The sequence below is a fragment of the Pseudophryne corroboree genome, chromosome 8 (genome assembly GCF_028390025.1).
Source record: "Pseudophryne corroboree isolate aPseCor3 chromosome 8, aPseCor3.hap2, whole genome shotgun sequence".
Lineage (NCBI taxonomy): Eukaryota > Metazoa > Chordata > Amphibia > Anura > Myobatrachidae > Pseudophryne > Pseudophryne corroboree.
The window spans coordinates 204,873,522-204,887,592 of NC_086451.1; the positions used below are offsets into that span (position 1 = coordinate 204,873,522).

The 14,071-nt window shown below is 42.3% G+C and overlaps 1 protein-coding gene across 2 annotated transcripts in view; it reads right to left on the reverse strand.

Moving 5' to 3' along the window:
* Positions 1 to 14,071, reverse strand: part of LOC134948818 (rho GTPase-activating protein 20-like) — a 249,261-nt gene that overhangs the window by 51,815 nt on the left and 183,375 nt on the right. The window contains exons 1-5 of one of the 2 annotated variants that reach the window (XM_063937065.1): positions 11,285 to 12,482; positions 9,712 to 9,747; positions 8,040 to 8,106; positions 7,480 to 7,665; positions 1,670 to 1,845 (exon numbers count right to left, since the gene is read on the reverse strand). In XM_063937065.1, the coding sequence (XP_063793135.1) occupies positions 1,670 to 1,845; positions 7,480 to 7,665; positions 8,040 to 8,106; positions 9,712 to 9,747; positions 11,285 to 11,323 (504 nt within the window). In that variant the 5' untranslated portion in view covers positions 11,324 to 12,482. Of the gene's footprint in view, positions 1 to 1,669; positions 1,846 to 7,479; positions 7,666 to 8,039; positions 8,107 to 9,711; positions 9,748 to 11,284; positions 12,483 to 14,071 lie in introns of those variants that run through there. The other variant, XM_063937064.1, reaches the window with a different exon arrangement.

Below are 14,071 nucleotides of genomic sequence, written 5' to 3' on the forward strand. Positions count from 1 at the left end.
ATATCTAAATGTCTCTGCACATTTTAAATCTGCCCCACCCACAGTTACTTGCTTTCTTTTGCTTTGCTCCCAAATCAGAATCAGCCCCAGTATCCTCAATGGGGGTCATTCCGAGTTGTTCGCTAGGTAAATTTCTTCGCATCGCAGCGATTTTCCGCTTAGTGCGCATGCGCAATGTCCGCACTGCGACTGCGCCAAGTAAATTTGCTATGCAGTTAGGAATTTTACTCACGTTTTTTTTCCTCGTTCTGGTGATCGTAATGTGATTGACAGGAAGTGGGTGTTTCTGGGCGGAAACTGGCCGTTTTATGGGTGTGTATGAAAAAACGCTACCGTTTCTGGGAAAAACGCGGGAGTGGCTGGAGAAACGGAGGAGTGTCTGGCCGAACGCTGGGTGTGTTTGTGACGTCAAACCAGGAACGACAAGCACTGAACTGATCGCAGATGCCGAGTAAGTCTCGAGTTACTCAGAAACTGCACAGAGATGTCTTATCGCAATATTGCGAATCTTTCGTTCGCAATTTTAAGAAGCTAAGATTCACTCCCAGTAGGCGGCGGCTTAGCGTGTGCAAAGCTGCTAAAAGCAGCTTGCGAGGAAACAACTCGGAATGACCCCCAATATCATGAATATTCATTGATATCTGCTTTCTATCTAGAGCCTACAAGACACAAAAACTTACTTTGTCCCAAATAATTGGGACCCCACTGAATATCATTACATTTTATGTTGCGAATGTGATTTTCACATTTATTAATAACTGTCAAGACAATATATGGCATTTTATTACATTATTATACTGTGTGCAAAGAGGATAATGCAATGTTAGTATTTGCAATAATGCTTTTGACCTTAAGATGCATACAGCTCAACATATCCACATAAGTGTGCTTTTGTTCTGAGGCCCTCATTCCGAGTTGATCGCTCGCTAGCTGCTTTTAGCAGCAGTGCAAACGCTAGGCCGCCGCCCTCTGGGAGTGTATCTTAGCTTAGCAGAAGTGCGACCAAAAGGATCGCAGCATTGCTACAAAAAAAGATTGTGCAGTTTCAGAGTAGCTCGAGACTTACTCCTAGCTAGCGATCACTTCAGTCTGTTTAGTTCCTGTTTTGATGTCACTAACACGCCCTGCGTTCGGCCAGCCACTCCCCCGTTTCCCCAGGCACGCCTGCGTTTTTATCTAACACGCCTTCGTTTTTCAGCACACTCCCGGAAAACGGTCAGTTACCTCCCAGAAACGCCCCATTCCTGTCAATCACTCACCGATCAGCACTGCGACTGAAAAGCGTCGCTAGACCTTGTGTGAAACTGCATCGACTTTTGTGAAAGTACGTCACGCGTGTGCACTGCGCACCATACGCATGCGCAGAAGTGGCGATTTTTTAAGTGCCGATTTTTTGCCTGATCGCTGCGCTGCGAACAACGGCAGCTAGCGATCAACTCGGAATGACCCCCTGTGTCTCTTCCTATATATGTTGGTGCACAGAAGCTACAATAAATGAGCCCCGAAATACATTTTCCAAGCTTCCAAACTGCTACATACCATACAGAAGGCAATTATTCCTTCCTTTCATTTAGACAGCTGTATGTGCATTAATCCTATACTGTATATAAAATATATGTACAGAATGATTATAGCTGCTGTTGCTAAATATATAAAGAACTAGCTTTACCATTATGGGTTTGGGCAGATTTCCATTTGGACAGATTGATGACAGTGAATGACCAAAAAGTTTGTGAGGGGTTAAAGGTGACTGGGATGCTGGTGTCATGAGTGTGGTGCTTCCGCTGCGTCGCAGAGCCCAGTCTATTAGTGACTTCTTCCTCCGGGAATGTTTCTGCGTCGATTCTGCAGATGAAATGTATATGATATACAGGCTTTAGGTTGCATACATTTCTTGACAAATAATTGCTTACATATTCATAACATTTGTAAGTGCTTACAGTCATAAATCCATAAATTATTCCAATTCTAATCCAGGGAAGTACTGAAGTCAATATTTTAGGATTTGGACACATTCTGAATTCTCAAAAATAGGTGGCAAATTCAAATCCTAGAAAAAGATTTTTTAGGTCATCACAAGACATATATATCGAGATAAATAATAACTGACTGTCATACTTTATATTGCAGCCCGCCCTACTACAAACAACATATGGTAGAGAACTACTGCTTATACCAGCCACAAAATCACCAATTTTCCAGAAAACGATCAACTTTGAGTCACCTCTTGCAGAGAAATCTCACAAATGCTTGACACCTGTCCATCCCACATAGAACCCTCACACCTGTCAGCTAGATTCCTCAACTTCTAGTCCCCTGGCACAAACAAACACAGCAACAAATCCAACTTAAGCTACTTGCTGCACAGAGATCCCCAACTGATAGCCATCTGCTGCAAAGGGACCCCAGTGGCTGAAAACTGCTGCACAGATACCGCCAACTGTGCAAGCCACTTGTTACAGAGACCCCTACTACTAGCCACTTATTACACAGAAACCCCCAACTGCCAGCCGCTTGTTACACGGAGACCCCTACTGCTAGCCACTTGTTACACAGAGACCTCTGCTGCTAGCCACTTGTTACAGAGACCCCTACTACTAGCCACTTATTACACAGAAGCCTCCATCTGCCAGCCGCTTGTTACACGGAGACCCTTACTGCTAGCCACTTATTACACAGAGACCTCTACTGCTAGCCACTTATTACAGAGACCCCTACTGCTATACACTTATTACAGAGACCACTACTGTTAGACACTTATTACACAGAGACCCCTACTACTAGCCACTTATTACACAGAAACCCCCAACTGCCAGCCGCTTGTTACACGGAGACCCCTACTGCTAGCCACTTGTTACACAGAGACCTCTGCTGCTAGCCACTTGTTACAGAGACCCCTACCGCTAGACACTTATTACACAGAAACCCCCAACTGCCAGCCGCTTGTTACACGGAAACCCCTACTGCTAGCCACTTATTACACAGAGACCTCTGCTGTTAGTCACTTGTTACAGAGACCCCTACTACTAGCCACTTATTAAATAGAAAGCTTCAACTGCCAGCCACTTTTTACACGGAGACACCTACTGCTAGCCACTTATTACACAGAGACCCCTACTGCTAGCCACTTATTACACAGAGACCCCTACTGCTAGTCACTTATTACACAGAGACCCCTACTGCTAGCCACTTATTACACAGAGACCCCTACTGATAGCCACTTATTACACAGAGACCTCTACTACTAGCCACTTGTTACACAGCGACCCCTATTGCTAGCCACTTGTTACAGAGAACCCCACTGCTAGCCACTTGTTACAGAGATGCCTACTGCTAGCTACTTGTTACAGGGACCCCCTACTACTAGCCACTTGTTACAGGGACCCTACTGCTAGCCACTAGTTACACAGAGACCCCTGCTGCTAGCCACGTGTTACACAGAGACCCCTACTGCTAGCCACCTGTTACACAGAGACCCCTACTGCTAGCCACTTGTTACACAGAGACCCCTACTGCTAGCCACTTATTACACAGAGACCTCTGCTGTTAGTCACTTGTTACAGAGACCCCTACTACTAGCCACTTATTAAATAGAAAGCTCCAACTGCCAGCCACTTTTTACACGGAGACACCTACTGCTAGCCACTTATTACACAGAGACCCCTACTGCTAGCCACTTATTACACAGAGACCCCTACTGCTAGTCACTTATTACACAGAGACCCCTACTGCTAGCCACTTATTACACAGAGACCCCTACTAATAGCCATAGCCAGATTAAGGAGGGGACGCAGGGCATACTGTACCCCGGGACCCCCTTTATCAGCCCCCCCCCCCCCCCCCCAGGAGCAAAACAGCAAAACCAGGAGGCCAGAATGCAAGCAGGACAGTATGCAGTGCACGCAGAGACACAGGAGAATTAGGTTTCATGAGATAACGACCAGAGGAGAGTTAGGAGGGTGGAGAGAGCTGTAAGTGACACAGGGATCCCAGCTTCTCCTCCTCCCTGCCTGGGATTCTGGGTCCTGTGTGACCTGCAGTCTAATGAGGGTCTAGACAGAGACACACACACAGAGTCGTCCTGCGTCCTGTCCCAGTGTGCAAGTAGCACAGAGGATACTGCTATTCTTGCACATGACAAGATAAACTATAGATTTTATTTTTCTATGTGTGTGTCTATGTTTCAAGGTTGTTTAAGTTGCCTTAGTTGTTCTACAAGTATATTTTATAAAATAGTTGTCCCTCAATTCGTGGAACTATAAACAGTACCCAGGCATTATTAAACTATTAGTTTAAATCTAATATATACCATTGGTATAAATTTAATATACACAATCCAGACATCCCAACATGACCTATTCCAGGAGGGACAAAATGCTCTCTACCTGGACATTCTTCTTAAATTATGATTGCAATCACCTGTGTTGAAACACATCCTTATCAATTAAGTAGTTTAACACAGGTGACACCAGTCATATATGCACAATCTAATATACACCCTGCCTCCACCAGGGCCCCCCCTGTTTTAAGTGCCCCGGGCACCCCCAAGGCTTAATCCGGCCCTGCTGATAGCCACTTATTACACAGAGACCTCTACTACTAGCCACTTGTTACCAGCGACCCCTATTGCTAGCCACTTGTTACAGAGAACCCCACTGCTAGCCACTTGTTACAGAGATGCCTACTGCTAGCTACTTGTTACAGGGACCCCCTACTACTAGCCACTTGTTACAGGGAGCCTACTGCTAGCCACTAGTTACACAGAGACCCCTGCTGCTAGCCACGTGTTACACAGAGACCCCTAAACTAGCCACTTGTTACACAGAGACCCCTACTGCTAGACACTTGTTACAGGGACTCCTACTACTAGCCACTTGTTGCAATGAAATCCCAACTGCCAGCCACTTGTTACAAAGAGGCAGATGTATAAAGTCTGGAGAAGAGATAAAGTGATAAAGCAGGGATAAGTGCAAGGTGATAACGCACCAGCCAGTCAGCTCCTGTCATTTTTCAAATCCATAATGATTGGCTGGTGCGTTATCACCTTGCACTTATCACTGCTTTATCACTTCTTTATCCCTTCTCCATGTTAATACATCTGCCCCAAAGTGACCTCAACAGCTAGTCACCTGTTGGGAAGATCACCAAACAACTAACCATCTGTTATGCTGGGTACACACTAAATGATCATATAGTGTGTACCCAACTACGACACGATGCGACCGTACAATACATTGCGACACTGGTACACACTGCATGGTGTCATTCATTGCATCATCATTCATTGCATGGTGTCATCCATTGCATGGTGTCATTCATTGCATGGTGTCATTCATTGCAATGTCAGTTATTGCATTCATTGCATGGTGTCATTCATTGCATCGTTGACCGACTGTCGGGCACACTATACGATCCACACAATATATCGTTGTGATCCGCATTGGAATGATATATCGTAAGATGGATCGCTTAGTGTGTACACAGCATCAGAGTGATCCTCCAACTTCTAATCACCTGTTCACTGAGACCATCCCCACATTGTAGACTCAAGCTGTAGAAAGAATCCCCAGCTTCTAGTCATCAGTTGGGTATAGAATCCTACAACTTCCTAACCACTGTTGTACAGAAACCCCCTGTGAGGAAACCACGCTTCGCTGGGATGGTGGTTACCCTCTGTGGGATTCAATTCACTCGGGCAGATCAGAATATATAAAAAATAAGTATTTATTATGACAGCACAACACCATAAAATAGTCACATGTTACAGGGTAATTGGTAGCACGTATCCTCCAGCAGCCTCTTGCAGTCAGCATCCATAAGTAGCAATAGAAGTAATCTGTATCCTTACCACTACCTCTTGCTAGACAGTCCTGTGTCCCGCAGCCTGGGGTACTGGCTCACACTGACCCTGTCCTGGTAGAGTTTCCTCTGGTGGCACAGTGATGCCCAGCTCAGAGTGTTTCCTGCTGATGTCTGATTCACAGGATCCACCACAATAGACTCTCTTCCATTGAGACCTGCTCTCCTCATATACCGGACTAGTAGATACCCTCTGGTGCCAAACAGTCTACTCAGGAGGTTGGGTCAGGATATCCCAAGGCTATTTCAGCCAGTATAGTGCTGTGGAGACCCATTGTACATCCTCTGGGAGTTCTAACCTAATTACCTCCCAGATGACCTGATGACCTAGATAAATAACTTGGGCTGGCAGCTATCTTACCAGTCACTCAGTCATTGTTCTGATTACATTACCAGCAACACCTATCACACCTCACACAATGGACTCACATATGTGATACAAAAGGTAATGAGCTAGCACAGCTGCCTGGCTCTCCTCCTGTCACACACTATGGCCTGTCCTGCTATAGTCACACAGTATGGCAATGGTCTTTATATCTCCAATACATACCATATTGCAGGTAATAGCAAGGGCAATAAATACCTAATAACATGAAATAACAGTATACATGATACACCTATGCTCTGGTGTATATACCTAGACTGGGCCAAGGATTAAAAAGTACATTATACTGTGAGAAACGAGTGATGAATAAAAAGGTTCTCAGTCCAAGTCCATCTCGTTTCGTTACACCCCCAACTGTCAGCTTTTGCACATTAAGAGAAGATATATCAGCACAGTCTCCTGGTGCATCGAGAGGGGCTGGTTGGCACAACTGGAGTAATGTTGCATGAGGACACTTCTGTAGGTGTAACATTGTCACATATTTTACAAATAGTTTTTTTTATAAATAATAAGATTACTCAGTAAGTGGAAATGCTCAGAACTGTATTGTAAAATAGTACTTTTGAAAAAGGATTCCTTAGAAAAGACAAACATAGCAGCAACTGAACATATTCAGGCTGGTCTCCTACTGGCATTAGGAAAACGCAGATGACCCTGTCATTGTAACCAGTCATAGGGAGGGAATTGATGAAGGACACTAGTGGGAAAGCAGGTAAATAGAGCAGGTAAAAGATGCTGATGCGCCATTGGCATTCCCATCCAGTTACAGGGCCATTATAACCAATAGGATTTATACCAACACGTGTTTACATACTTTAACAAGTATTATAAAGCCAGTAAGAAAAATTTGGGGGAACCATATATTCAAATTTACTTTTTCACCTCAAACACATATTTCAACCTGAAATAAAAGCTTTGTGAAATATTGGTTAGTTATAAAACAGCAAACTGAATCTTGGGAGTTTTGCCCATCTCCGGTTTGCACAGCCTTGCCTGGTATTTTGCTGAAGCTCTCTACAGCAGTCTAATGCAGGGTTTTGTTAAAGAAACATTCTTCTAGCTTATGGTACCAAAGTGTAATGCATTCCTGATACAGAAAGTGAACGTTTGCATTGTTGCATTTTCCTTTGCACTTTAATAACCCGTGTTCTGATATTATAGAAAGACATTACATTTAAGAATATATTTAAGAGTCTTAAGTAAAAACAATACTGACAGATACATAAGGTACTTGCCTCTCCTCATGTAAAAAGGAACCTGTGGCTTCAGTTTAATGATGAACTGGCACACTCTTTCCTGGGAGAACTGTTCAAGGACATTGTCTGCTCTCTGCTGTAACAAAAGGTTATTGTTGCTCCCACTGGGAATGTCCAATGTTTCCTGGAGACAGTTCAATGCAATACTGTAGGGATATTCATGGCCTGGTGTGACACAATATATAGTAAGTACAGCAGCAGGCAGATTGGTACTAATTAGGCCTAAAGTATCTTAAATACAGATTCTAAATCACAGCTATATTTAGTAGTAATGGATATATGTAAGTAGCTATTTTTATACTACTGTAATATTAATACCATGCTGTTATCTGTTCAGTTGGATATATAGTATTCTGCTTTCATTGCATGATTCACATTTGTCCACACATAAAGGATATTAAAAAAGGGAGCAATGAAAGTTATAAACAGAATAATACTGAAGGATGGTGGCATTAATGATTCATATGTGGTGCTCTACTGACAATGGGCCAACATGTGGTGCCCAGATAATCTTATCAGGCATTCAGTGAAGCTCTCACCAAATAGAGGACAAGGCGGTCCATCTTTTCCAGACATCGCCCACAGATGGTAGTCACTTGGTCTGCCCTGTACAAATATACAAGAAATTATTAAAAAAATATATAAATTAGGAATATGAACCTATGTTTTTTTCAATTCTTGATACACGACAAGCACCAGATTTAAGACACAGAATAGGGCCATAGAGATATTATAGTAGTCATTTGCAAGAGATGGGTCACCTCTTTCAAATGAAATGTCCCCCTAGTACCTATTGTCTGGTGATTGCATTGTATAACCACATAATATTATGCTGCCTTACAGAAAAGTTGTGGCTATTAAATAACGAGACTGCTTCTATAGCTTACGTTTAATTATATTAAGTACATATTAACTCTGCTCCCCTTATATGTACTCCCCCTCTGCTTCCACACACCACTGCATTCTTATATTACATTGGTCATAGCCTTGCTGTAGCACATTATCTGTCAGCTGTCTCAACAGTGTGAATGCCAAATTGCTTTCTCACAAATATTTAAAATGCCCACTCTAATATATACTGCAGACGCCAGGCGCATCTTATTACCATATACGATAAAAGTGCGCTGTAAATCGCAAAACACTGCATCCCATAAGAAAAAACAATACACCCACACATTAAGCAGTTAAAACATACAGTTATATACAGTTACAGTTACATACAGTTACATACAGTTACAGTTACATACAGTTACATACAGTTACAGGCCAGCAATACAATACCATTCCCTCAATGCTTATGTCTCTCTCTCTCTGTAAAATCATGCTGGGACTCCATCTTACTCTGAGACCAAAACAAGAACTGAACTCCTGTGTGATCAGCAATGTGTTATCTAGTTTGGGGGAGGGAACTTACTCATTCATGATGAGTCACTAGTCTCTTTGTATATGCTAAACAGGTTCAGCCTTGGGGATGTCCAAAGGGGCTGGCCTGAGCTTCCTGTCCACTACCTGTTTGGAATATCTATTGTTCTAAGAAAAGTGATTTTAGCTTTTATACATTTAATCATAATTATTTGTTGCAATGTCCTACAACTTAATAACAAGTATCAAATGAATCTACACATTAATCTGGTTGCTTTAATAGTAAATATGACAGGTCTATCTTGCTTCGTTCAAATAATACACATACATGACATTACTTCATTATATAATTTTAAATCATCATGATGTCTGGCGCTTGATATTATTATAATTATGTACTGCATGAAATAAGTGTCGAATCCATCTCTGTGGCATGTCCATGTAAATGCGTGTGTTACCATATTTTGCTGTGCTCGCTGCGCGTATTTGCAAGTATAGCGACCTATATTGTGTGTAGTTTGTATGTTCTTTTTATGTATTATTTTTGACTTCGACAGTCCACCTTTTGGCAGTAAACAATAACTGCCATCAATTATAAACATAAGAAAAAAAATGTTGTTACAATAATCGGTGACCTAGACACAAGTATGTATGCATTTTGCAAATCAGACCCTTGTCTATATTTGGGGAAGACAGGGAGGAGGACGAGACATCCTCTATATGCACTCGGCGGTCACGGGACCACTGGTTGGGTGTGGGACAACATTCAACCTATAGAGTATGCTGGGACAGTGCTTTGGCCTATAATGTCTGATTTGCAATGAACATTTCACACAAACATGTACCTACGTCTTTGTACACTGGTGTTTGGATTCGATTGAGGTTCTGCTGGGTAGATGAAGAAGACACAAACAAATTGTGACAGTGACATATAAAATTTTCATGATCTACATATTCCTATCATTTTCTGAACATTGTTTCCATTTCTGGAACGTATGCTAGGTCTGTTTAATCATTGAACAAGGGTTATAAGTAGTGTCCTTCCTAAATAACATAAACCTTCGGAGTTCGGGGAGAACAACTCATAAACCTTTCTTCCACATATATTAATGAGCTCTTTATCTGCAATGTGTGAATAGCCATTGTCTGATTGTTCCTGATTACCTCCGAACTCCATAACTACTAGACCTTTGATTTTTCTCTGATTTTAACAAACTGATCGGCTAATCCTGGGATCCTATAAGGAAATCACACCTTCCTCCAGAACCAGTTCCAGTCCCACACTCGACTCCTCATAAAAAAACCTCACAAAAATAGAATATCCTGAAAGAAAATGTTTGTCAGCGGGAAAGAGAGAAAAGAGAAATAGAACAAAACAACGCTTGTTCATAACAAATCAATTACAAAGACTGGTCTTTCTGCAATCCTTTAGTACGCTCAGGTAGTGTTCAACAGTGCCGCCTCTCAGTCTTCCCGGAACAGAGTCTCTGGTGATACTTTTGCGATCTCACTCCATTTACGAGGTCCTTCCGGACTACCGACTTTCCTGCAATGGGAATCGTGGACCCAAGTCTCTCTCTCGGCTACTCTCACTGGGATAGTGCTGTCAACAAAACTTGGTATGGTCCTTCCCACCTGTCTATTAGGCAACCTGAGCGTAAGAACAATCACACAGTCTCTTGGTTCACAATCAAGACAGTTAGTATTTGGCATACCAGCAATCTACAGTTTCAAGTTCTTTTGTCAAGTTCTCAAATGCTGGCTCATCTCAATAAGGTACTGTACTGTCACCTCATTGGTGTATTTCTGATCATTGTGCGGATCAATCATGACATGAGGTTGTCTTCCAAAAACAACACAAAAAAGACACAAATACCAAAACCAAAACAAAAAACAAATTTCGAAGAGGGTGATTCGTTGAGTGAAGATCTGGGAGTGGTTCCGAAGCTACATAATACTAGTGGCAGTATCTATGATCACAATAGTACAATTTCAAGCTTTGCTCCTACTTCTAGGGGTACCATTATCTACACACAAATTTCTGTGCAATTTTTCTTTGCGGTAAACACAGCAGCATCCGTGGCAGCAGGAAATGCCTCTACCCAGTTTGAGAAAACATCAGTGCACACCAATACATAACAATAATTCCTAAAGGGTGTTAACTGTACGAAGTCGATTTGTATTTCCTGAAAAGATCCATCTGCAGGAGGGATATGGGATGGCTCTGTTGGTATTGCTTTACCAATATTCTTCCTCAAGCAAGCAAGACAGGTCATTGCTCTCTTACCTGCATGAGAATAGAATCCTGGCTCACACCAGTAGGCTCTCATCAGCCTGCACATACCCTCTTTGCCTAGATGAGTCAAACCGTGTGCCACCTCAGCTAGACTTGGAAGGTTTGCTCTGGGGGCTACTGGCTTACCGTGTCTACCTGTCCACAGTCCTGAGGACTCCTGGCCATACCCCTTTGTCCTCCAGACTGCCTTTTCCTGTAGGGAACACATATTTTTGTATCTTAATTTAACTATCGTGTGTTTGCAATGTAGAGTACCATGAGCATAACTCGGAAAAAAAAAGAAAAAAAAAAAGAAAAAAAAACATCTCTAGAGGAGAGAAAGAAGAAGAAAATGAAAAAGAAAATGTCAGGTTTGCCATTCACCAACAGGCATATCAGTGTCTATACAAAATTTCCCTTCACCAGTATTCCCATTCTCCACCCTTTGTGCATGACAAGGCACACTGCAGTAATACTGGTGTTATCGTGCTGTTGAGATATACTGGGTTCAGGCAGAACTCTGAAGGACCTGGGCATGTGGAGTTTGAACTGTACTTGGGTCCATGTATTGTACCACTCTGTGTGAACGCAAAAGATGAAGAGGAAACTGTAGAGAAACAGAATAGAGGTTGGTGACAGATGAGTTTGTAGAGGTGAAGAAGATTTTATAAAAATTTGACAACTGGATTGAGCACTACGGGGAAGTGATTCTCTACTTGGTCTACTCCCCTTAAAAAAAATTCTGTGTTTATCATATCGCTATTGGGACTATCCCAGCCATCAACCCAGTGTCCTGTCCATCCTAAGTTCATAGGGAACCCGGTATCTGTGAGATAATTTCCTCTACCTGTGATGGACATGCATCTAGAACAGTAGAATGCGACATTAGTCTTCGTGGGTGTCTAACATACTTTGTACTTCCTGAGCAGGAGTACAGTATATGTATATCATATCTAACAAAATTAAGTTAATCAGGGGCCATTTCTGCTAGGAAAAAGAAGTTAAAGTTTAGAGGCCCCATCTTAACCCCAGCAAGTTTTGTCAAAGGGTAATGTTGCATTTATTTTGTTCTTCCCATTAGCCGAATCTGTGTTTTCTATATGGCTTATGATTCCTTACTTTATGTCCCTTGGTCCTGCTATGTGTTTAATAATGTGGCTTGTGTTTTCTGTCTAGGGGATCTATATTGACTATGTGTCCTACTACTCCTACAATCTCTGGCAAAATGCCCTTCCTTCCTTCCTACAAGTGTAACATATTATTGACCATTAGGGATCTGGGGTTTGGACTGATGGGTCTTTCCTGTATGTGCCAGTATACTTACCGTCCTCAACCTCTCCACCTGTTGTTCTCTGCGCCTAGCACTATTCTTGTGATGTTCAATAGCACACTATCTAAGATTAGCTACTGTGACCCCTTTCCAATTTTGCAAAGAAGTCTGCACCCTGACACTCAATGCCTTATTGAGCCCGTCCATTTGCACAGAGACAGCCACCTCCCATTTGCCGAATTAGTGTTTACCAGTGGTCTTATCCAGATGGAGAGTTTTCTATTACTGCAAGAGACAAAAAAAAAAAAGTTTAACAAGCTTCTAGGTCATGCAAAGTATTCATTCAATCCTTCTCATCCCGTATTAAGGGTCTGTACATGGTCCAACAAATATTTCCGAGCTCATCTTGACTAGGGGCATTACTAGGAATGAATACTTCTTATATGGTCAGAGCCGAACCTAGGTATAGGCAAACTAGGCAATTGCCTAGGGCATCTGGTATGCCTAGGGGCACAAGCAGCTTTTGCTGATTAAAATGATATGCAGCATGCCTATATTCTGTGTGTAGCATTTCGTATGCAGATACAGCCACAGTCGCACACAGTATATAGGCATGCCACATATCATTTTAATCAGCAGAAGCTGCTTGTGCATCCTAGCCACATAGCAATGCAAATAAGATGCATTTTCATAAAACATAGGCACCCGACATTAGCAGAGCTGCCAGTTGACTCACGCCAGGAAATATATGTGTCATTATTTGTAGAAGGGCACTAATAATGTGCGGCATATGTGTAAAGGACATTATGTGTGTCATTATGTGTATAAGGCCATTAACAATGTGCAGCATATGTGTAAGGGAAATTATGTGTATAAGGCCATTAATAAAGGTTAGCATAATGTGTAAGGCGCATTATGTTTATAAGGACATTAATAATGGGTGTCATGTGTAAGGGGCATTACTGTGTGGTATTGTGTATAAAGTATTACCAATTTGTGGCATTATGTGTATAAGGTGTTTTACTGTGGCGTAACGTATAGAAAGGGCACTACTGTGTGGTCTAATGTGAATAATAATAGCAATATGGTGTGGTGTAATGTGAATAAGGAGCAATATGATGTGGTGTATGAGAATAAAGAGCAATATGGTGTGGTGTAATGTGAATAAGGAGCAATTCAGTATGATGTTATGTGAATGAGGGGCACTACTGTGAGGAGTAACGTATATAAGGTAAAGTGGTACTACTGTGTGATGTAATGTGAATAAGGGACACTATCGCATGATAAATTGTGAATAAAGTTGCACTACCGTGAGGCATAATTTGAATTGGGGGTACTATTGTGTCGCCATGCCCCTTGCCAGCAAAAACATATACCTTTATGTGCTGTGCGCCGAATGTGCACACTGTTCTTATTTAAATTACAGGGGGTAGGAAAACAAAAAAAGGACTACTATGGGTGGGGGTGATGGTGCTGGGAAAGGGGTGCAGGGTCAGAGGCGGAACTAGCGGTGGTGCTAGGGGGCACCAGCCAAAATCTTGCCTAGGGCATCATATTGGTTAGGGCCGGCTCTGTATATGGTAACTGAAAGAAATACCCGGGTGTTACCTTGTCTCTGTGCTGACAAGTTTTTCTCCATTTCTGACGTTACTTTCTTGATTTTT